The following is a 22,272-nucleotide window of genomic DNA, read 5'->3' as shown; positions in this document are numbered from 1 at the left end:
CTACTAATATATATATAATATATATGCATATATTAGCAACTGGGACTGAGTAGCAGGCAGTTTACTCTGGGCACGCTTTTCATCCAAACGTGAAAATGCTGCACCCTATCCCAAACAGTTAAAGACATTGGAAGCCTTGAAGGGTTGGTTGTTGTCGTTGTTTGGGTGTATGGAAACGGATGCAGAACACTACCATTCAGAGTGAATGTAAAATGGTTTATGAATACACGTATGAATACAGTAAACACAGTGTTTGACAGTAAACACAATTTTTTGGGACTGATTTTTGGTCCTCTTCTTGATTTACATTTTGAAATTCCAAAGTTTATTTTAGGTGTGTTGAAATGATGAAATGATTGGGAAAGGAAAGGTCTGATATTTACAATTGATGCAGGGTATAATATTTATTATGAGTGATTATATTATAATCTAATTATATTGTTCTGAGAGAGAGCGTGTGAGAGAGAGAAGATGAGGGGGAGGAGGAGGAAGATGAATAGGATGCTTTTCTCGGTGTTCGTCGCAAGTTGGCAGTAATGGACCGGTCGCATGCTGATGTCGGCTATTTTATGAAATCTCCACTTTCCAAAATACCAGAAATACGGGGAAAATATGGCAACTCAGAGGCGCAGTCAACCACAATCACCCCGTCTTCTAATTGAGACAACAGCGACCATCTTTTGAACATGGAATTAAGGATGCAAGAGAATAAACGGAGAGCAAAGCTTTTGAGAGAGAAAGAGAACGTTCGTATCCTCACATTGCATTTCAGCAACAGATTGACATTGCATTGCCAACAGGCATACATAATTGGTGTAGCCTACATTGGTGAATGATCTTTTAGTTATAGTGAATTAGAACGTTCTGCTTTACAAACGGTCTGACAGGTAAACATCCACATACGTCCATTTTTTTCATGTCATCGTCTCATTGAATAGGAGAGAAAAATGAGGTAAGCAATTGCGCATGTGTTGGGTTTGCATTGTGGCATCATTTGTCAGAACGCGACATGTTCCTTTATGTATGTATATGTATGTGAACGTTTCCACTATATATTGTATGTCAGTCATCACAACATGATAGGCTACATTTTCAACGTAGCCAATTCATACATTAGATAATTTAAACAATAGACAAATCCATTATTTGTGAAGGATCACTGGTAAAATGAACTACAAATCCCTTTCTGCGTTTGCAAACATTGCTGCACGAGGGCGATGCGCGCAAATTGGTGGCAGAACAAGGGTGCTGTTCTTCTAGAACGCCAGCAAAACAAACTATATTTACATGTTGCTTAGGTGTGCATTTCACATTACCTTTGAGGCTCGTAAGAATGTCCTGCTTAATATGTTTGTTTTTTAAGTATAATTTTACTGGTCTAGCTAACAATTGATGCATCCAAAATAGTCATTTTGTAAAGATCCCAAACAAATAGTCTTAGCAATTGTTCAAACAAGAAGCAAAACATCACTGTAAGCATAAACCCAAAATGTTTTTGTTTCGAAGTAATAACTTAAATCTAGCCTATGTTCAATGGCCACAGATGGTGATGGCTTTCTTACTGCCGCCAATAGTCGCGCGTGAAGTCAGTGTGTCCTGTACAGGAAAGGGGTCTATAGAGTAGCCTACAGAACTATGGAATCAACCTTTTTTCCTACTCTAGTCCATAGCATACTATTCCATTCATCTTTCTTCTGTACACACCTATCCATTTCCTTTATTGGATTGTCTGCATGAAATAGCAATGTTGTCATTGAAAGGAGACCACACAAACTATTTTATTGACTGGTTTAGCTGCATTTATTTATTTTTCTTTAGGGGGTAGATCATCTTTAATATTGCAGTTACATTGATGGAAGCCAGTCTAACTGCCTGCATCATTTCCAATCCCCCATATTTTTTGTAAATGTATAAAATGCAGTGCCTACGGAAAGTATTCAAACCCCTTGACGTTCCACATTTCGATACATTACAGCTTTGTTCTAAAATTAATTAAATAGTTTGTCCCTCATTCTACACACAATACCCCATTAATGGAAAGCAAAAACAGGTTTTTAGAAATTATTGCATTTTTTTTTTTTTAAGTACAAAAAACATCACATTTACATATGTATTCAGACCCTTAACTCAGTATTTTGTTAACACCTTTGGTAGGGATTACAGCCTCGAGTCTTCTTGGGTATGACGCTACAAGCTTGGCACATCTGTATTTGGGGAGTTTCTCCCATTCTTCTCTGCAGATCCTCTCAGGCTCTGTCAGGTTGGATTGGGAGTGTCGCTGCACAGCTATTTTCAAGTCTCTCCAGAGATGTTAGATCGGATTCAATTCCGGGCTCTGGCGAGGCCACTTGTGTGTGCTTAGGGTCGTTTTCCAGTTGGAAGGTGTACATTCTCCCCAGTCTGAGGTCCTGATTGCTATGGAGCATGTTTTCATCAAGGATCTCTCTGTACTTTGCTCCGTTCATCTTTCTCTCGATTCTGACTAGTCTCCCAATCCCTGCCACTGAATAACATCCCCACAGCATGATGCTACCACCACCATGCTTCACCATAGAGATGGTGTCAGGTTTCCTCCAGACGTGACATTTGGCATTCAGTTCAATCTTGGTTTCATCAGACCAGATAATCTTGTTTCTCATGGTCTGAGACCTTTAGGGACCTTTTGGCAAATTTCAAGTGGGTTGTCATGTGCCTTTTACCGAGAAGTGGCTTCCGTCTGGCCACTCTACCATAAAGGCCTGATTAGTGGTGTGCTGAGATGGTTGTCCTTCTGGAAGGTTCTCCCATCTCCACAGAAGAGCTTTGGAGCGCTGTCAGTGACAATCGGGTTCTTGGTCACCTCCCTGAGGCCCTTCTCCCCTGATTGCTCAGTTTTGCCAGGTGGCCAGCTCTAGGAAGAGTCTTGGTGGTTCCAAACATCTTCCATTTAAGAATGACGGAGGTCACTGTGTTCTTGGGGACCTTCAATGTTGCATAAATGTTTTTGTACCCTTTCCCAGATGTGTGCCTCGCCACAGTCCTGTCTCAGAGCTCTACGGACAATTCATTCAACCTCATGGCTTGGTTTTTGCTCTGACATGCACTGTCAACTGTGGGACCTTTATATAGACAGGTGTGTGCCTTTCCAAATCATGTCTAATCAATTGAATTTACCACAGGTGGACTCCAATCAAGTGTTAGAAATAATCAATGGAAACATGATGCACCTGAGCTCAATTTTGAGTCTCATAGCAAAAGGTCTGAATACTTATGAAAATAAGGTATTTCAATTTTTAATAAGTTTGCAAAAATTTCTAAAACCTGTTTTTGTTTTGTCATTATAGGTTGTGAGTAGATTGATGAGGAAAACATGTAATTTAATCCATTTTAGAATAAGGCTGTAACTTAAACTTAAAAATGTGGAAGATCTAGCAAGATCTTAACTATTTTTGCCAACTGTCTATTAAAATGTATTGTCGTAAGGTCATTTATTTATTTTGGGATATAAATATTGAGTATGTCCACTTCACCCACACTATTTATTGGTAAACTACACAGTAAATGTAAAAGTTGTATTTTTTTGTGATCCAATATCTAGCTGCATCATTATGGTAGATCAGCTCAGTCAACAAACAACAACACACCTAAAGATTAGTAGAGACAAAATAATGATTGAGAGCTTTGACACAAATTACAGTTCTCAGCTCTCTGGGTGGAGAAAGAATATTGTAAGGCTACTGCCTTAAAGTGTCAAATAAATCCTGTGCCCTGTGGGTCAATTGTATTTTGGGACCTTCGGTTATGTTGGTATGCAGCAGGCTATACAGTCACCAAGACCTGAATAGCCTACCTGAATACTCTACGGAAAAATAAAAAATAGGGAGTCTCTGGAAATCTATCTGTGCAATCTCTATCTGCTTGTGAAAACAAAAGCAATAATTCAAGAGATTTTTAAAAATGTAACTAGGCATGTCAGTTAAGAACACATTCTTATTTACAATGATGCCTTACCAGGCAACAGTGGGTTAACTGCCTTGTTCAGGGGTAGAACAACAGATTTTTACCTTGTCAGCTTTGGATATTCTCTGACAGATGGACACAGGTGTAGTTCCTTGTCCTATACTCTTTGTTTTTAGATATTCGCTCATCAGCATGTGCAGGGCACTCTTTTGTGTGTGTGAAGTATTTGTGGTTGCACATGTGATTGTCTTCATGGTGACAGTGATGGCATGTATGGCTGTATATGCGCTCATAGAGCTGTATAGAGCGAAGAGTTATGGCTTTATATTAACACAGTCGAATGCGCTACAGCGGTCAAATGTTATGTTCCCACAAAGTACATCAGACTAATATTAAACACGGGTAGCTATCAGACTAACCCTAGTGTACACACACACACACACATGCACACACCACGTGTGGTCATGCTTTCTTTGTAGCCATTTGGCATCACTGTGACGTTGTTATAGGCCTAAGGCACAGCTTTCCATTTACCCTAAATGATGAAAGATAGATAAGGTACATCCTGATAAACACTGCACAGAAAAATGTCACATTGTTCTAAGGATACATCCCCATGCCTCCAAATCTGCTGGAGTGTAACATCACTGAAACGCAGTTGATACATGTTTGACAAGTTGATGCATCTCATTTAACACCATAGCATACATTTATTATATGATTCATATATTGTCTCATTGTATAGATGGATGAATATGTGTAAGTGTCTTATATCATGCTTTTTGAAGCTCTCCATGTGTCCTGTAGCCTATGTCTGGCCAGAGGCTGTTCTTTCAGTCAGGAAGCTAAAGGGAAGTCTTACATCTTCAGAAGGACACAAGGTGACTGGAAATATTTAATTAAATGATTTATTCAACCTCAGTGCTTCCATTGCAGCCACTGCACTCCACTGCTGTCCTATGCATGGCTATTTATAGCTTTAGCATTAGTGTTTTATCATGCTATGATGACTTCGTATTCTCCCTGCCAGCCATACTCAGTCATTGCATATGGAGAAAATCTCCTGGGAAACGTTAATGCCGAATGATTTTTTTGCGCGGTTGCCACGGTGACTCAGCTGCCGAAAAAAAGGTCGCTGGCGATGTGAAAACGCTGAGTTATACGTTTTCCTGCAGGCTTTTCAGATTAGTGGCTTCTCGTGTGATCCAGCTCGACGAGCCCTAACCTTATCATATGCATCGTATTCTACTAAAGATGATGTCCTCTGCAGTTTATTGATGAAGATCCAGATTCTGCTTCTTGTATTCCCACTCCATGTAGAAACCAACCATACATGTAGAGGAGTCCTTATTTTGCATGTTGTTTTCAGTGTGTGTGTGTGTGTGTGTGTGTGTGTGTGTGTGTGTGTGTGTGTGTGTGTGTGTGTGTGTGTGTCAGGATTATCAACAGAACAGACCCAATACACCCTGGTTCGACTGTCTGTTGGACTATAGATTCCCACTAGCATATTGTTTCATTGTAGTAGCAATTAACCCTATATATGGCTCCTTGAAGGCTCCTTGAAGCAATGAACCTAAACCCTCCTTTGCAGGGCTGAGAGAATGCTCTTTGTTTTCCACACTTTGCTTTGTTGCATAGCAGTTTATTGATCTATGCTTGCATCAGACTGATGGAATCTCATTGAGGAAGAATCCCCGTAATTAACGATGCCATAAATAACTGCAGTAACACTAAGTGTAGAAGCTGTGCAGTGGCAAATGGGTCAAGTGAAAGTCATGAAAAACCTGCTTATCCATATTAGGCATATTAGGATCTGACAGAAATGAGGCTAAATGACCAGAGTTTTAATTTATTTGGCAACAGAATGACATTAATCAAATGTTAATGTTAAATTGTGTAGATATTTTAGCAAAAATACTAACTCTAAGATAGGTGCATGTGTGACAGTGTTGCCAGGAGACATTTTTACAAGTTCCTATCATGCCGTTAGACTGGTCCCTGATCTGCTGTTTGGCATTGACAAAGACTATAGTCGTTGGCTATAGAGCACAAACAGATCTGGGACCAGGCTATCATGCCGTGCTTATACACTGGTTACAGGGATCATGTGGCTCTTTCAGTGCTTTCAATGGGCGAGACTCCTCAGAAGCAGATAGGCTATACAGACCTCCAATCCTTTGAGTGGACGTGGGTATAGGCAAGGTGACTGGGCTGGCGTGATCACATGTTCTCTGTTCTCTCTCTCATTCTCTCTCTCTGACTCTCTCTTACTGACTTTCTCACACGCACTTGCTATCGCCTTCTCTCTCTCTCTCTTTCCCTTCCTCTCTCACTCTCACACAAACACACTGTCACGCTCACTCCTTCCATTTCTCTTCACTCACTCTCTAAGCCAGCTGCACTCTTTTTCCTTCACATCAGTTTAATGAGGATCCTTGTGCTTCTAGAATGATTATTTATTTTTACCTGTCTGAAGAAGATAGAAGATGAGGTGTGCGTTCCAGATACTCTCCAGTCTCACTTATGCTTTCCTTTCCATGTAGTCTCCGCCACTTTTCATTTTATGCAAAAGGATTTCACTTCTACCTCCTCCATTGACACCACCTGCCAACCATGTATTCTTTTGATGACTTCGGGTAAGTATAATTGCCTTTCTCACTGTGTTGCTTTTGCCTTGTCCATCTGCCTCAGAATTTTCTGTTTATAGTATATGTTCAGGAATAGGCTCATTCAAGATGAGAAATGGTTTTGGTAGCTAGTTATTAGAAATAAAACTGAAGTTGCTCTCTGCCACAGGGTGGCAGGTAGACTAGTGGTTAGAGTGTTGGGCCAATAACCAAAAGGTTGCTAGATCAAATCCCCGAGCTGACAAGGTAAAAAGTATCCTTCTGCCCCTGAAGTAGTCAGTTAACACACTGTCATTGTAAATTTGTTCTTAACTGACTTCCCTAGTTAAATAATAAATAAATAGTTGGACATTTACTATTCAGGTCTGAAGTGTATTGATCAGAGATGTGATTGGACAACAATGTAAAAACAATAATATCAAATGTTTATGGCCTAGAAGAAAATGGTTTTGGTAGGTAGTTCCTATACAAAACTGAATCTCTGTTTTCAGCTCGGTAAGAAACCATTGGCTGTTTGTGTCAGTAAAAACACTGAACAGTTCCAAGGAGTGTTTCCTTCAATCCACTGAGCTGAGACTGCAGCCAGCTGTTCAGAGGAATGAGTTTGATAAATCTCTCCATTCTTCCCAGAGGAAAAGGAGATGAGTTTCAATCAGTGTGTCAGCTTTGCCTCAGAGAGGATTGATCCCATCTTACGCTTGTGTACAGACTGTCCATGCTCAGGAATGCTAAGCTAATGCTAATTTGTGTAGTATGGTGGGAAAGACTGGGACCAAGGTTGGGGTCAATTCCATTTAAATTCAGGAAGTAAACTGAAATATAGGGGAATAGGAATACTTCTTGAATTGAAATGGAATTGGCCCTGACTAGGACATGGTGATTTGTGAGGATTGGATTTTTAGGGTTGTGTTCATTAAGTGCCAAACGGAAGGAAAAAAACGGAGTTAAACAGGGAAGGACATCCTGGAGATTTCGCTACAAAGTGTCCTATTGAACACAACCCAGGTGATGTCGTCAGTATGCGGGAAGAATAACCTAGGGATGCTTTATATGACATCACTGGGATTTTACAACCTCGTTGTGTTTGTGCATTGTTTGTTGCCATGTTTCACACATAGAACTGTGGACAAATCTTACAACTGACTGTAGTCACAATGATGCCATAACTAATCTTCGGAAGGAGTAACAGTTTTAGGAACATTGTCACTTGTTAAACTGAATGCATTTACTGCCAAAGTGAACTCAGTTGGAGACCGCTGAACATTTTAATGGTATAATAACAAGCTTATAATATATATTATCCTTATGAGCTTGTGAAAATTGCAGTTGGTCAAAAATAACAGTCCATATAGAATGACAAGCATATAGGTTTCACTCTGGTCAGGGATCTGCATTCAGGAGGCACAACAGGGCCTGACAACCCTGGGGAGCTTTGCTGTTGCTGAACCTGCAGTTATTGGCTTTTAAACTACCTCAGCCTCCCTCTCCCCCCTCTCTAACCCTAACTCCCCCTGCTCTCGTTCTCTCTCTCTGGCATTCTCTCCCCCTCTGCTATCTTCCTTACCTTTCAGTTGACGACTGACCCATAACATCAAACAGATAAGTTGTGTTAGCTGCTAGCCTAACTCCCTAGTGGTAGTGCTTTCTCAAGCCCATAACTAGCTAGTCGCTACAGTACCAAATTAGCTGCATTTCCCTTTAAGGATAATGATTAGTGACAGATAGGGACCTGCATTTACAGAGGGCTTGGGGTGGGGGAAGGGCTGGATCCAGTAGCCATGTGTCTACTACTTACTTACCCCTTTCTTATCCTTGGTGATCACACACCATGTCATTACTGCAATTCCTTAAAGTTTGGAAGACTTGAGATGACCCACCCATCTCTGATGTGTCTCTCTCCAATGTTTGATACCAACAATATCTTTGCCACAGGCTATATGTTAGCATCATGGATCAGTTTTTTTTTATTCCTGGAGCGACAGTCACTTATAGTAATTCAGCTTGACAATGGCCTATGTTCAGCCTAGTTCGTCCCAATACTCTGCCCACCAATCCTAACTGAGGAGGACTAATTTAACCAATCCAAAACAGTGGTTCAACCCATAGTGGTGCTCTCACCCTCAGCGACTCCATGTCAACTAGTCAGAGTGTAGCGTAGCTATCATAATGACATTTGAGATTGTTCCGCTTTTTTTCTGACACAACAAGAAATTGTGTTATTGAGGGTGTAGAGGGTTGGAGGACGAAGCTCATCCACACAGTGCAGTTTAGAGACAGCCTAGCTGTCTGGCTCATATGTCAACCACCCACCATTACTCAAATCACAACATTCCATTTCCAATTAAGTTGTATGTGTCATGGTACTTTATGTCTACTGAGATGTGTGTGTGCTTGCGTGTACAGTGCATTCAAAACGTTTTCAGACCCCTTGACTTTTTCCACATTTTGTTACGTTAAAATGGATTAAACCGTGTTTTTACTCATCAATCTACATACAATACCCAATAATGACAAAGCAAAAACAGCTTTTTAGAAATGTTTGCAAATGTATTAAACATAAAAAGCTTAATGATCACATTTACATAAGTATTCAGACCCTTTACTCAGTACTTTGTTGAAGCACCTTTGACAGTGATTACAGCCTTGAGTCTTTTTGGGGATGACGCTACATGCTTGGCAAACCTGTATTTGGGGAGTTTCTCCCATTCTTTCTGCAGTTCCTCTCAAGCTCTGTCAGGTTGGATGGAGCGTGTCGCTGCACAGCTATTTTCAGGTCTCTCTAGAGATGTTAGATCGGGCTCAAGTCTGGGCTCTGGCTGGGCCCCTGAAGGACATTCAGAGACTTGTCCTGAAGCCACTCCTGCATTGTTTTGGCTATGTGCTTAGGATCGTTTTCCTGTTGGAAGAACCCCCCAGTCTCAGGTTCTGAGCGCTCTTGAGGAGGTTTTCATCAATGATTTCTCTATACTTTGCTTTGTTCATTTTCCCCTCAATCCTGACTAGTCTCCCAATCCCTGCCGCTGAAAAACATCCCCACAGCATGATGCTACCACCACCATGCTTCACCGTAGGGATGGTGCCAGGTTTCCTCCAGACGTGACACTTGGCAGTCAGGACAAAGAGTTTCATCTTGGTTTCATCAGACCAGAGAATTTTGTTTCGCATGGTCTGAGTTCTTCAGGTACCTTTTGGCAAACTCCAAGCGGGCTGTCAAGTGGCTTTCGTTTGGCCACTCGACCATAAAGACCTGATTGGTGGAGTGATGCAGAGATGTCCTTCTGGAAGGTTGTTCTGTCAGAGTGGCCATCGGGTTCTTGGTCACCCGATGGCCCTTCTCCTCCGATTGCTCAGCTTTGGCTGGGTGGCCAGCTCTAGGAAGAGTCTTGGTAGTTCCAAACTCCTTCCATTTAAGAATGATGGAGTCCAATGTGTTCTTGGGGACCTTCAATGCTGCATAAATGTTTTTGTACCCTTCCCCAGATCTGTGCCTCAACACAATCCTGTCTCAGAGCTCTATGGACAATTCCTTTGACGTCATGGCTTGCTCAGACATGCCCTGTCAACTGTGGGACTTGTATATAGACAGGTGTGGGCCTTTCCAAATCAAGTCCAATCAATTTAATTTACCACAGGTGGACCCCAATAAGGTTGTAGAGACATCTCAAGGATGATCAAAGGATACATGATGCACCTGAGCTCAATTTCAAGTCTCATAGTAAAAGGTCTGAATACTTTTGTAAATACGTTTTTTTTGTTTTTTTTTATTTGTAAAAAAATGTGCTAACGTTTCTCAAAACCTTTTTTTGTTTTGGCATTATGGGGTATTGTGTGTAGATTGATGAGAATGTGTATTTATTTCATACATTTTTGATGAAGACTGATACATAACAAAATGTGGAAAAAGTCAAGGGGTCCGAATACTTTCCGAATGCAATGTATATGATTGTCTGTATGTAGACTAATTGACTTGCGTGCCAGACAGATCAACTATATGTATTTGACCTTATTCAGATGGCCCCCTTCCACAAGGTGACAAATGCAAAGTGCAAACACTCATCACTCCTTCATTGTCCTATTGTCTTCATTGTAAATCCAGTGCTGGATGGCACAGCAAGGGGTGGCCATGGCGACAGCTGGCTGCTGGCTGGTTTAAGGGAAGGGTGTGTGTGTGTGTGTGTGTGTGTGTGTGTGTGTGTGTGTGTGCGCGCATGCGCAAGCAATCTGTAAATTCTCAGTGTGTGTATGTTTGGTCTACACCCTGTCACAGCTGGGTGGGGGGTTGGGGTAGGATATAGGCTAATATCCCAGAGGCAAACAGAAGAACAACAGGAGGACAACAGCACTCAGGGGGTGATGCCTACAGGAGCAGCACCACTAGAAGCATCAGCCATCTGTAATATGATCACAAGCCGTTTGCAGCAGGCCCTACAACAGGCCTTTCAGTGACCTCATCGTCGTTAATCTCTTTGTTGCTGGATTTGTGTTTACTCTGCACTCAGACTAGAAAAAAAGGGGCATATTTGGGGGCGTTTGTGAGAGTCCCCTCTTAATAAAAAAAAAAAACAGTTTCATGACTACTGTCAAGTTGTTCCCTGATGGGTTTGAATAATATTTTGAGGATAATAAAACAACTGATCTGTAGAGTTATATTTTAAAGCGTGGTATGGCATTCTGGAAACAAGCCCAGTAATGTGACAGTTTTGCAACAAAAACAAAGAAGGTGTTTTTCAAAAATAAGTGGGTTTTTTTTGTAATCAATATGGATAGCCACCAGCTCCAAGCACTACGGTTCTACATGACTCAGAGTGTCAGTGATTCTGGACTCTTTTACAGCAACTACTCAGCCAGGTTGGTTGTGCATTCATTTGGCAACACTTCATGATCATTAATGAATAAGCATTAATACATGTTTTTTTAACAGTTTGCAAGTTGTTAAAAAGTATTAATAAGCATTTATACATATGCATTAGCATTTGTAATGTCTAATTCATTAATGTTTTTAAGAAGAGTAACCAACACATTTTACTATGGCCAATTGGCAACTGTTAGGGAGTTAATGAGAGTGACTTAGTTATTCTAAACAAAAAACTAAAACATTGTAAACTTCTAATGCTAATGTCACTATAGATTATAATGCATACAGCAGCAAATCCACTGGTGTTAAAATGTTAAATGGACCTTAAATATGCTGGATTCATCTCTGAGTATTCTACCATTTAACAGTATTTTATTATTGATTGAAAGGCATTTATTTCACTGGAATTGTAATGCAAACACAAATGTTTTGCAGATGTAAGTGGTTGACAGAACTTTTGAACATTTCTATTTTGACCTACTGAGTACTACAAAGGTAGCTTCTTCATCCAGGGAATGACAGATGGACTTGACTGAAATGACATGGAAAATTACTGAAATGACCTTGTGACTGAAATGACCATGTGGCTGAAATGACACATCCAAAGGAATACTTTTAATATAGTCTCTAATCATTCTAATGTATTACCCCCCTGGTGTTAACATTATATGTTAAAGCAACCAACATCCACCCACTGATCATGATAAGAATAGAACAGCATGTGAATGCTACACTGAACAATCTTTTTTCAGGGTGCACTATATTCTCTGAATCTCTGAAAAGACACTGTATAAGGAACCATGTTTAATTTACACTCATATTGAAGCACGGCTTCAGGCTAAACTCAACTCCAATGCCCTTCTTATGTTCCTCCTGAAAAGATGGATGGAATGTTTTGTTGCTGTCCCAGATGGAGATGGCTGTATATAGTGAAGACTACTGTTCACCTGGTTTCAGATCTGTTTGTGCTGTCTATAATAGGAGTTGGCTATACAGCACAACTGATCATGAATACAGTACAACTGATTTGGGACCAGGCTTACAGTAGCCTTCACTTTCCTTTAAGCATGCATTGTGCATATGACATCATGCTGGTTGCTTAGTGAGTACTGCTTCCTCCTGATTTGGCTCGCACCAAGGCTCAAACCCAGGACATCTGCCTTGCTAGCACACATAACCACCCTCCCAAAGCATCTTACCAGTCAGCAACACTTAAAAAACTAGCTATTTGCTGGTGCAAGTTGGGACTCTTCAAGCTGAGGAGTAAGTTTCACACATCCCCATGTGCTACACATACATTAGAGACTGGTAATTAAACCTGATTAAGTCGAGAATATGTTTTTGTAGCGTCAAATGGAAATTTGCTCACCTAACTGTTACCTCGACTTTTGTCTAGTTTGCGTGACACTAGTTTGGACTAGAGGTTGACCGATTAATCGGAATGGACGATTAATTAGGGCCGATTTCAAGTTTTCACAACAATCGGAAATCGGTATTTTTGGACACCGATTTGGCAATTTTATTCAACAAGGCAAGTCAGTTAAGAACACATTCTTATTTTCAATGATGGCCTAGGAACGGTGGGATAACTGCCTTGTTCAGGGGCAGAACGACAGATTTTTACCTTGTCAGCTATGGGATTCAATCTTGCAACCTTACGGTTGGTTACTAGTCCAATGCTCTAACCACCTGATTACATTGCACTCCATGAGGAGCCTGCCTGTTACGCGAATGCAGTAAGAAGCCATGGTAAGTAGACAGGTGTGGGCCTTTCCAAATCAAGTCCAAGCTAGCATTTAACTTATCTTATAAAAAAAACAATCAATCAATCATAATCACTCGTTAACTACACATGGTTGATGATATTACTAGTTTATCTAGCGTGTCCTGCGTTGCATATAATGGATATAATGGTGCACATTTGCGAAAAAGGACTGTCGTTGCTCCAACGTGTACCTAAACATAAACATCAATGCCTTTCTTAAAATCAATACACAGAAGTATATATTTTTAAACCTGTATATTTAGCTAAAAGAAATCCAGGTTAGCAGGCAATATTAACCAGGTGAAATTGTGTCACTCTTGCGTTCATTGCACGGAGAGTCAGGGTATATGCAACAGTTTGGGCCGCCTGGCTCGTTGCGAACTAATTTGCCAGAATTTTACGTAATTATGACATAACATTGAAGGTTGTGCAATGTAACAGGAAAATTTAGACTTATGGATGCCACCCGTTAGATAAAATACGTAACAATTCCGTATTTCACTGAAAGAATAAACGTTTTGTTTTCGAGATGATAGTTTCCGGATTCGACCATATTAATGACCTAAGGCTCGTATTTCTGTGTGTTATTATGTTATAATTAAGTCTATGATTTGATAGAGCAGTCTAACTGAGCGGTGGTAGGCACCAGCAGGCTCGTAAGCATTCATTTGCCAGCAGCTCTTCACAAAGCTTCAAGCATTGAGCTGTTTATGACTTCAAGCCTATCAACTCCCGAGATTAGGCTGGTGTAACCGATGTGAAATGGCTAGCTAGTTAGCGGGGTGCACGCTAATAGCGTTTCAAACGGCACTCGCTCTGAGACTTGGAATGGTTGTTCCCCTTGCTCATCTCTCTTTTGTGGAGAGATGGGCAACGCTGCTTCGAGGGTGGCTGTTGTCAATGTGTTCCTGGTTCCTGGTTCGAGCCCAGGTAGGGGCGAGGAGAGGGACGGAAGCTATACTGTTGCACTGGCAATACTAAAGTACCTATAAGAACTAGAGGTCAACCGATTATGATTTTTCAACGCCGAAACCGATTATTGGAGGACAAAAAAAGCCGATACCGATGAATCGGCCGATTTTTAAAATGTATTTGTAATAATGACAATTACAACAATACTGAATGAACTCTTATTTTAACTTAATATAATACATCAATCAAATCAATTTAGCCTCAAATAAATAATGAAACATGTTCAATTTGGTTTAAATAATGCAACAAAAAAAACATGTGTTGGAAAAGATTGTAAAAGTGCAATATGTGCCATGTAAGAAAGCTAATGTTGAAGTCCCTTGCTCAGAACATGAGAACATATGAAAGCTGGTGGTTCCTTTTAACATGAGCTTCAATATTCCCAGGTAAGAAGTTTTAGGTTGTAGTTATTATAGGAATTATAGGACTATTTCACTCTATATCATTTGTATTTCATATTCCTATACTATTGGATGTTCTTATAGGCACTTTATTATTGCCAGTGTAACAGTATAGCTTCCGTACCTCTCCTAGCTCCTACTAGGGATCGAACCAGGAACACAACGACAACAGCCACCCTCGAAGCAGCGTTACCCATGCAGAGCAAGGGGAACAACTACTCCAAGTCTCAGAGCGAGTGACGTTTGAAACGCTGTTAGCGCGAATCCCGCTAACTAGCTAGCCATTTCACATCACATCAGTTACACCAGCCTAATCTCGGGAGTTGATAGGCTTGAAGTTATAAACAGCAGAGCTGCTGGCAAAACGCAAAATGTCCGATTTCTGATCGTTATGAAAACTTGAAATGGCCCTAATTAATCAGCCATTTCGATTAATCTGCCAACCTCTAATAAGAACATCCAATAAAAGGTATATGAAATACAAATCGTATAGTGAGAAATAGTCCTATAATTCCTATAATAACTACAACCTAAAACTTATTACCTGGGAATATTGAAGCTCATGTTAAAAGGTACCACCAGCTTTCAAGGAACTTAAACGTTAGCTTTCTTACATGGCACATACTGTATTGCACTTTTACTTTCTTCTACAACACTTTCTTTTTGCATTATTTAAACCAAATTGAACATGTTTCATTATTTATTAGAGTCAAAATTGATTTTATTGATGTATTATATTAAGTTGAAATAAGTGTTTATTCAGTATTGTTGTAATTGTCATTATTACAAATACATTTAAAAGATCTGCCGATTTAATCGGTATCTGCTTTTTTGGTCCTCCAATAATCGGTATTGCTATCGGCATTGAAAAATCATAATGGGTCGACCTCTAGTTTGGACACCATTCGATAGTTTTCATTTAGGACAGAGGCACACACAATTTGCACAAACTATCTACCATTACAATGTTAATTTAAAGTTATTTCTGAATAGCATGCATGTATACCTTCATCATTTGTTTCTGAAAATCATCCCAGCAATATGGTGACTCTGTTTCACTTCAGCTGAAGTCAGTGTCACTCATGCCAAACACGAATGTGCCAGCCATTGACCTACATTCAAAGTGGTCCAAGTAAGCTTTAGCTGTTTCTGTTCGTTTGAGTGGGAGTTATAGTTGACAAAACATGATATCACAGTATCTGATTGTTATTGAACATCATTGGTTTTAGACACTGCAATTTGGGTGGTACATTGGCTGGTGGGTTGTAGTGGAGGAGGCTTAGAACTGTGTGTGTGTGTGTGTGTGTGTGTGTGTGTGTGCCGTTTTTTCACAAGCAGGGACATTTAGCTAAGAAGATAAGCACATTAATGGAGCAGGAGGAAAATACCATTAAGGACCACATCCCTCTCTCCTATATATGGCTTATTTCTCATCCATTCAACGTGCTATACTTTCATATGTAAGAGTGGTGGGGGCAGGGTAAAACATTGAGCTTGTCTATCATGTGGTGTCCATCAAAGTGATTCCTAGGGATTGAAGTTGGAGTTTGGTGACAGAGTATTCTGTATTGTTTGCTGAAAAAAAATGCAGTGCATTAATGAGCACAAAGGTTTCTTTTTTATTTATCTTTTATTTTAATGCTCAGTTTACAGCTATGTAAATCCTCATACTTTATGGCATTATTGTGCAATATTTGAAAAAGTCTCAAAGAAGTTTACCATTGTTCGAAAATGGTCTTGCCAGTCTGTTCTGTCCCTTATATAACCACACTTGCCACCAGGTCTTCCAACAGAGTGGAGTTCAATAGGTTACACTGTAACAAAACATTTTGTAATGGAAAACAAGTGTTTATTTTTGGACAAAATCATGTAGTCCCTCCCTGTTTCTGTCCATTTTCTACCGTTTGGTGCCTAATGAATACCACCCAGGCCTTCTGGGAAGTTGCCCTCCCTTCCAGTGGGACTTTCTCTGTGCTGAGATTACAGCCTGGTGCCTAAATGAGAGATAAACCCTAGTTAATTTAGCCTTAAAACAGGAGTGAGGTAAAGATCTCCTCGGAAGTCGCCTGTAATCCCGCCACTGAGTTGCTCTCTGTCAGCTGGTGCGTGTGTGTGTGTTGGAGCTGCCCAAAAATAATTATACTGCACTGCACTCTGGGAAAAACACTAGTGTATAATCCACTCGGAAGTCGCCTGTAATCCCGCCACTGAGTTGCTCTCTGTCAGCTGGTGCGTGTGTGTGTGGTGGAGCTGCCCAAAAATGATTATACTGCACTGCACTCTGGGAAAAACACTAGTGTATAATCCACTCTATCCCCTCCCTGCTGCCCTCTTTTTAATAACAGGGAAGGAACTCCACTTCTCCTTTTTTAACTCATTCACCAAAATGTGTAGGCTGCTGTTTTTCTTCATCGTCGGTGTGTGGAGCAAGGAGTCAGGGAGGGTACAGAATACAGACTGAATGGGAGAGGAAACTTTAATTAAGTCTGCTGTTCTAATGGGAGTCCCCCTCTACTGCTGATGGGACTGGCAGCTCTGGTTTCATTCTCACTGGTCTCTCTACTACACCTGAGGATGAGTACCTGTCTGTGTAAGACAAGAGACAGTGCTGTACTCCACAGCATGCATGTGTGGGACCTGTATTGAGAGACTCTTATTTTGACAGCGTAGACTCTGGCTCTGAAGTATAGAGCAGGGGTTGCTGGGAGATCTCCAGCTTAGATTTTGGTGCCACTGCAGGTGCACGATCTCTGCTTTTATTCTTTGTATTTTATTTGTCCCCTTTAGGCTCGATAGTCTCTAATTAATCCTTGAAGTCTAATAATAATAAGTCATTGTCCCTGGATCTTCATTTTTTATCATCAGCATTACATTTGGAGGCAGCTGTGGAATTTCTTAATCTGTCTTACACATTTTTCATTACAGGTCTCATACTTTATTTTTGGCTTTGCACTTGATGTGACTGAAATGTGAACTACAATTAGCAGAATAGCAGACATATCATTGTTACCCAGTAAACGGAGTGAGCGAGAAAGGCCTTACAAATCAATCACATGATGCAGCAGACAGAGAGAGTGATGCTGTGTTGTGTTCTATTATTTGGGTCTGTTCGGGTACGTTCCACTGAACCAGCAGCATTAAACAAATACCCTGCCTGTCAACAAAGGGTTTGCCCACTGGCTGGCTGGTCATCACCTAGGGTTGTTGTCCTCTCACCGTTTGATGCCCGCTCTGCCTCCAGGGTTCCCATGGAAACCCTGAATTGGTCCCAGGCAAAATGTTATTTATTTGTCATGATGGGGAAATTAGGCCAACAACTTCTGTGCCAAACCGGCATCCTGCTTTTAAAAAAAAACGCTGCTCAAATTGAACGCTGCTTACTATTAATTTAACCCATCCCCAATTTGAGTATCCCTGGAAAAAGCCGGTAAACCAGGAGTGTGCACACCGTAGTAAAAACGGTGTCCAACTAAAAACATTTTGCAACAAAAAAATTGCGTTTCTTATTGGACAAGTTCAGGTTAGTACATCCCTGTATCTGCCGTTTGCTTCCGTTTGGTTCCTAGTGAATACATCCCAGAACTATACTACCAGAAAGTACTCAGCTAACGGATGGGGTACATACAGTACATTACACCGAAACCCAACATCCATGTTACATGAAAGACCCTGTGTATGTGCGTGTGCGTATGTACAGCAGAGGCTTGCTTTGTGTGTGTGTGTGTGTGTGTGTGGGGGGGGGGGTGGCAGAGCTTGCTTAATTCAAAAGGCTAGAAACATGGTGGCCTCCTTTATCCAGTTCACCCATGAGGCTTATTTGACATGGTTAAGCACTCAATGTAGCAGAAGCCTCCATCCAGCATCTCACTCCCACTCTTCTAGCTAGAACATGTCTGGAGGCTAGCATTATCACAACTTCTGCCTCAAAATCCTTATAAGCCATCATAATGGATTTTGTACTACCTCTGTGTAATAGCTATTTCAAGGTATCCCCAAAGAAAACGCAAATACCGTATTATAATAGTGATGTGTCTGAGCACTCCTGTCCAATCCCAGTAAGCAAAGCTGGTTGTAAAGATGTCATTTCAACTGCAAAACTGGTTGAAAGTACATATTTTCAACTGGTTTTGCTCAGTGGGATAGGCCTATACACTTACACAGGTACAGGGGTGATTTTAATTGTATTTAACTACATTGTTATTGACTGGCTATATTGTTTTGAGTGTTATATTGAATGGATGTTCCTTAAAACGAAATAAGTCACACAAAAGTCTCCAATAGATATTACACACACACAGCCTGTCAATGGTCATTTAATTATTCAGGGATGTTTAGAAACAAAGAGCCCATATTATTGTCTGTTTTGTTCCTGTCACGTTCTGACCTTAGTTCTTTTGTTTTGTCTTTGTTTAAGTATGGTCAAGGGGGTGAGTTGGGGTGGGCAGTCTATGTTCCTTTTCCTATAATTTGGGATTTCTGTGTTTGGCCTGGTATGGTTCTCAATCAGAGGCAGCTGTCAATTGTTGTCCCTGATTGAGAACCATACTTAGGTTGCCTGGTTTCACTTTTAGGTTGTGGGTGATTATTTTCTGTTTAGTGTGTCTCCTGACGGAGATGTTTAGTTTGTTCTCTTTTGTTACTTTGTATTTCAGTTCAGTTTATTAAAAGGATGAACACTTACCACGCTGCGCATTGGTCCGATCCTTGCTACTCCTCAGAAGAGGAAGAGGAAAGCCGTTACAGTTCCCCTGATAATTCTGTGAATTTGTGTTTATCAATATTTTGACTAGTATTCATGACTTGGACATGAAAAGTGCTTATCCATTTTTTAAAGGTCTTGAGTATAAGGAAGACTGACAGGGTTTAAGCCCATAGTGACTGACAAGGAGAGCCACAGTCGCCACTTATGTCCTCACTTAACTTCTACATTAATGTGGATGCAACCATGATATTTGTGCGTCAGTAACTTTCTCACTCATCATTATTCACGATAATCATGGTAGCATCCACATTAATGAAGAAGTGTTTAGAAACATATTCTATTTTCTATTTACAATAAAAGTGACTCCAAAATGACACAATACATTATTTTTTATTCATTTCTATTGGGCACAAAATAATCTGAAACACAACCAAAACAAACAGCAAATGCATCCAACACACAAGCTTGATGTCGTCGGTGTGTGCCATGAATGTGGGACCAAATACTTAACTTTTTACTTCTTTAATACACAAGTGAATTTGTCCCAATACTTTTGGTCCCCTAGAATGGGAGAACTATATACAAAAAGTGCTGTAAATTCTAAACGGTTTCATTTCAAATCCAAAGTGCTGGGGTAGAGAGCCAAAACATAAAAAAACATTTGTCACTGTCCCAATACTTTGAGCTCATTGTATACTGTTTATGATTTGTAGGTGCAGTGCAGTATGCGACCTACGAGAATCGGTCTTGGATCAGGAAGATGTTGATGTTTGTATACACACCCACTACCACCAAGTGCTAATATTAGCATTCTCTAACCACAAACCAGTCAGTGGAGGCTAACCCAAATAGAATGTGTTAAAAATGTGCTGCAGTTGTATGACTAGGCCTTTGTATTAGTTCCAGTGCAAATACTGTTACCATCGTGCTAAAGTGTGATGCTCATAGTTCGTCAGGGGCAGTGCATGAGTTTGCAGTCTGTATGATTTGACCATTCCCATTGTGTCATGTAGACATTGCCCACTCTGTCACCCTAACTTGCAGTGCTGTAGCTCCCTTTAGCTTAGTTGTATTTGTCAGACTGCCCTTTTCTCTAAGTTATTTTTACGTCCCCAGCGACTGCAAAGTATTTGAGTTCTTTAAAAATGGCTTTGGAGACAGCCGCTAGTGTCAGATGACTATAAATAAGAGATCTGTGTCTCTTTTAAAGCATGTTATCAGGAAGCAAGGTAAGACCCAAGTGCAGATTGTGTGAAGTAACAATGTTTATTGTAACGGGCAGACAAACGACAGGTCAAGGCAGGCAGGGGTCAATAATCCAGAGTAGGAGCAAAGGTACAGGACGGCAGGCAGGCTCGGGGTCAGGCAGAGTGGTCGGGCGGGCGGGTACAGGGTCAGGACAGGCAAGGGTCAAAAACCAAGAGGACGAGAAAAAGCGAGGCTGGCGAAAGACAGGAGCTGACAGGAACAAGCATTGGTAAGCTTGAAAAACAAGACGAACTGGCACAGACAGACAGAAAACAGGTATAAATACCCAGAGGATAAGTGGGGGAAGATGGGCGACACCTGGAGGGGGTGGAAACGGGCACAAGTACAGGTGAAACAGATCAGGGCGTGACACATGTGGTTGTTGTACAGCAAGTATCCTCATTAAGAGTGGTCATAACCCAAATTATATTCATAGCTCTAATGTGGTTACAATAGCACTATCTTCTGTAGTGGTGGAAGTCTGGTAGAAGACAGGAATCTGAATTGAGAGTGACAAGCCTACATCAAATAAAAAATGTAAAAAGTATGACAAATTGTGAACATTTGCACCCCAAAAATATATTTTTTTGAAATGCAATAACAATAACGAGGCTATACAAGGAGTACCGGTACCGATTTAATGTGCTGGGGTTACGAGGTAGTCGAGGTGATTGAGGTAATATCTACATGTAGGTAGGGGTAAAAGTCACTAGGCAATCAGGATAGATAATAAACAGAGTAGCAGCAGCGTGTGTGAAAGTGTGTATGTATGTGTGTGTGTGTGTGGCGTCAATATGTGTGTGTGTGTTGGAGTGTCAATGTAGCAGCAGTGTGTGTGCGCATAGAGTCAGTGCAAAAAAAAAGTCTGGGTAGGTATTTGATTACCTGTTCAGCAGTCTTATGGCTTGTGGGTAGAAGCTGTTCAGGAGCCTTTTGGTCCCAGACTAGGACGATCCGGTACCGCTGGTCGTGCGGTAGCAGAGAGAACAGTCTATGACTTGGGTGGCTGGAGTCTGACAATTGTTGGGGCCTTCCTCTGACACCGCCTGGTAAGAGATCCATGGATGGCAGGGAGCTCGGCCTCAGCGACATTCGAGGAGCCTACAGTCGTTAAGCTTTAAGTTGCATCACATGCGATGATTGACACAGAGAAGGCATATAAACCCTCGATTCCAAATGACTCCAGAAATAGGGCTTGTTTTTGTAAGGGGATCTGTCAGATACTATCTCCTCAGGGACATGGGTGGTCTCTGTACTGTGTAGAAGCACCTGTTATGTGATTAGTTTGAGCCCAACTCAATTTAGAACCAGATAGAATATATCTTTATGCGCTAAGTCCCAGTAATGTCTTTGAAAGCTTTGAGTAAGGAAATCCATCTTGTGTAGACTCGGGATATCCTCCATTGCTAAGTCCTACTTGACTGAGTAAGATGACTGGTGAACTATGCCCACAGTTGAGTCTAAAACATGTTGGGGTCTACCTGTGGTTGCCAGGATACCAGAGAGGCATAAGCTTGTTTTCTGTAAGGCTTTATTTTGGATTTATTTGAATGGCTTTTATTGATTTAGTTAATGACTCAATTGAGCCCAAGACTTCCCTATTTTGAATGTGGTAAATGAAGATGCTCTCAAACCTTCTCCTCCATTTATTGCTGTTAGCCTTCAGTTATTAGCTGTTAGCCTTTGCTTCCGTTGCTGAGACATTATTTCACCTACTGTATCAAACTAAACCTCACTCAAAAGCTCAAATGAAGCACAGCACT

At 40.8% G+C, this 22,272-nt stretch overlaps 1 protein-coding gene across 5 annotated transcripts in view; it reads left to right on the top strand.

Annotated features, from left to right (window-relative positions):
• The first annotated feature begins 463 nt into the window (after window positions 1-463).
• Window positions 464-22,272, top strand: part of LOC110505211 (ena/VASP-like protein) — a 65,630-nt gene continuing 43,821 nt past the window's right edge. For 3 of the 5 annotated variants that reach the window (XM_090220414.1, XM_021584287.3, XM_090220412.1), the window contains exon 1: window positions 6,158-6,575. In XM_090220414.1, coding sequence (XP_090076540.1) covers window positions 6,553-6,575 — 23 coding nt within the window. In that variant the 5' untranslated portion in view covers window positions 6,158-6,552. Of the gene's footprint in view, window positions 953-6,157; window positions 6,576-22,272 lie in introns of those variants that run through there. The other 2 variants (XM_090220415.1, XM_021584289.3) reach the window with 2 other exon arrangements.

This window comes from Oncorhynchus mykiss, chromosome 25 (assembly GCF_057628025.1).
Source record: "Oncorhynchus mykiss isolate SJ-2025 chromosome 25, ASM5762802v1, whole genome shotgun sequence".
Taxonomy (NCBI): Eukaryota; Metazoa; Chordata; class Actinopteri; order Salmoniformes; family Salmonidae; genus Oncorhynchus; species Oncorhynchus mykiss.
The sequence above is the reverse complement of the archived record's forward strand: the minus strand, read 5'-3'. Positions and strand labels throughout refer to the sequence as shown.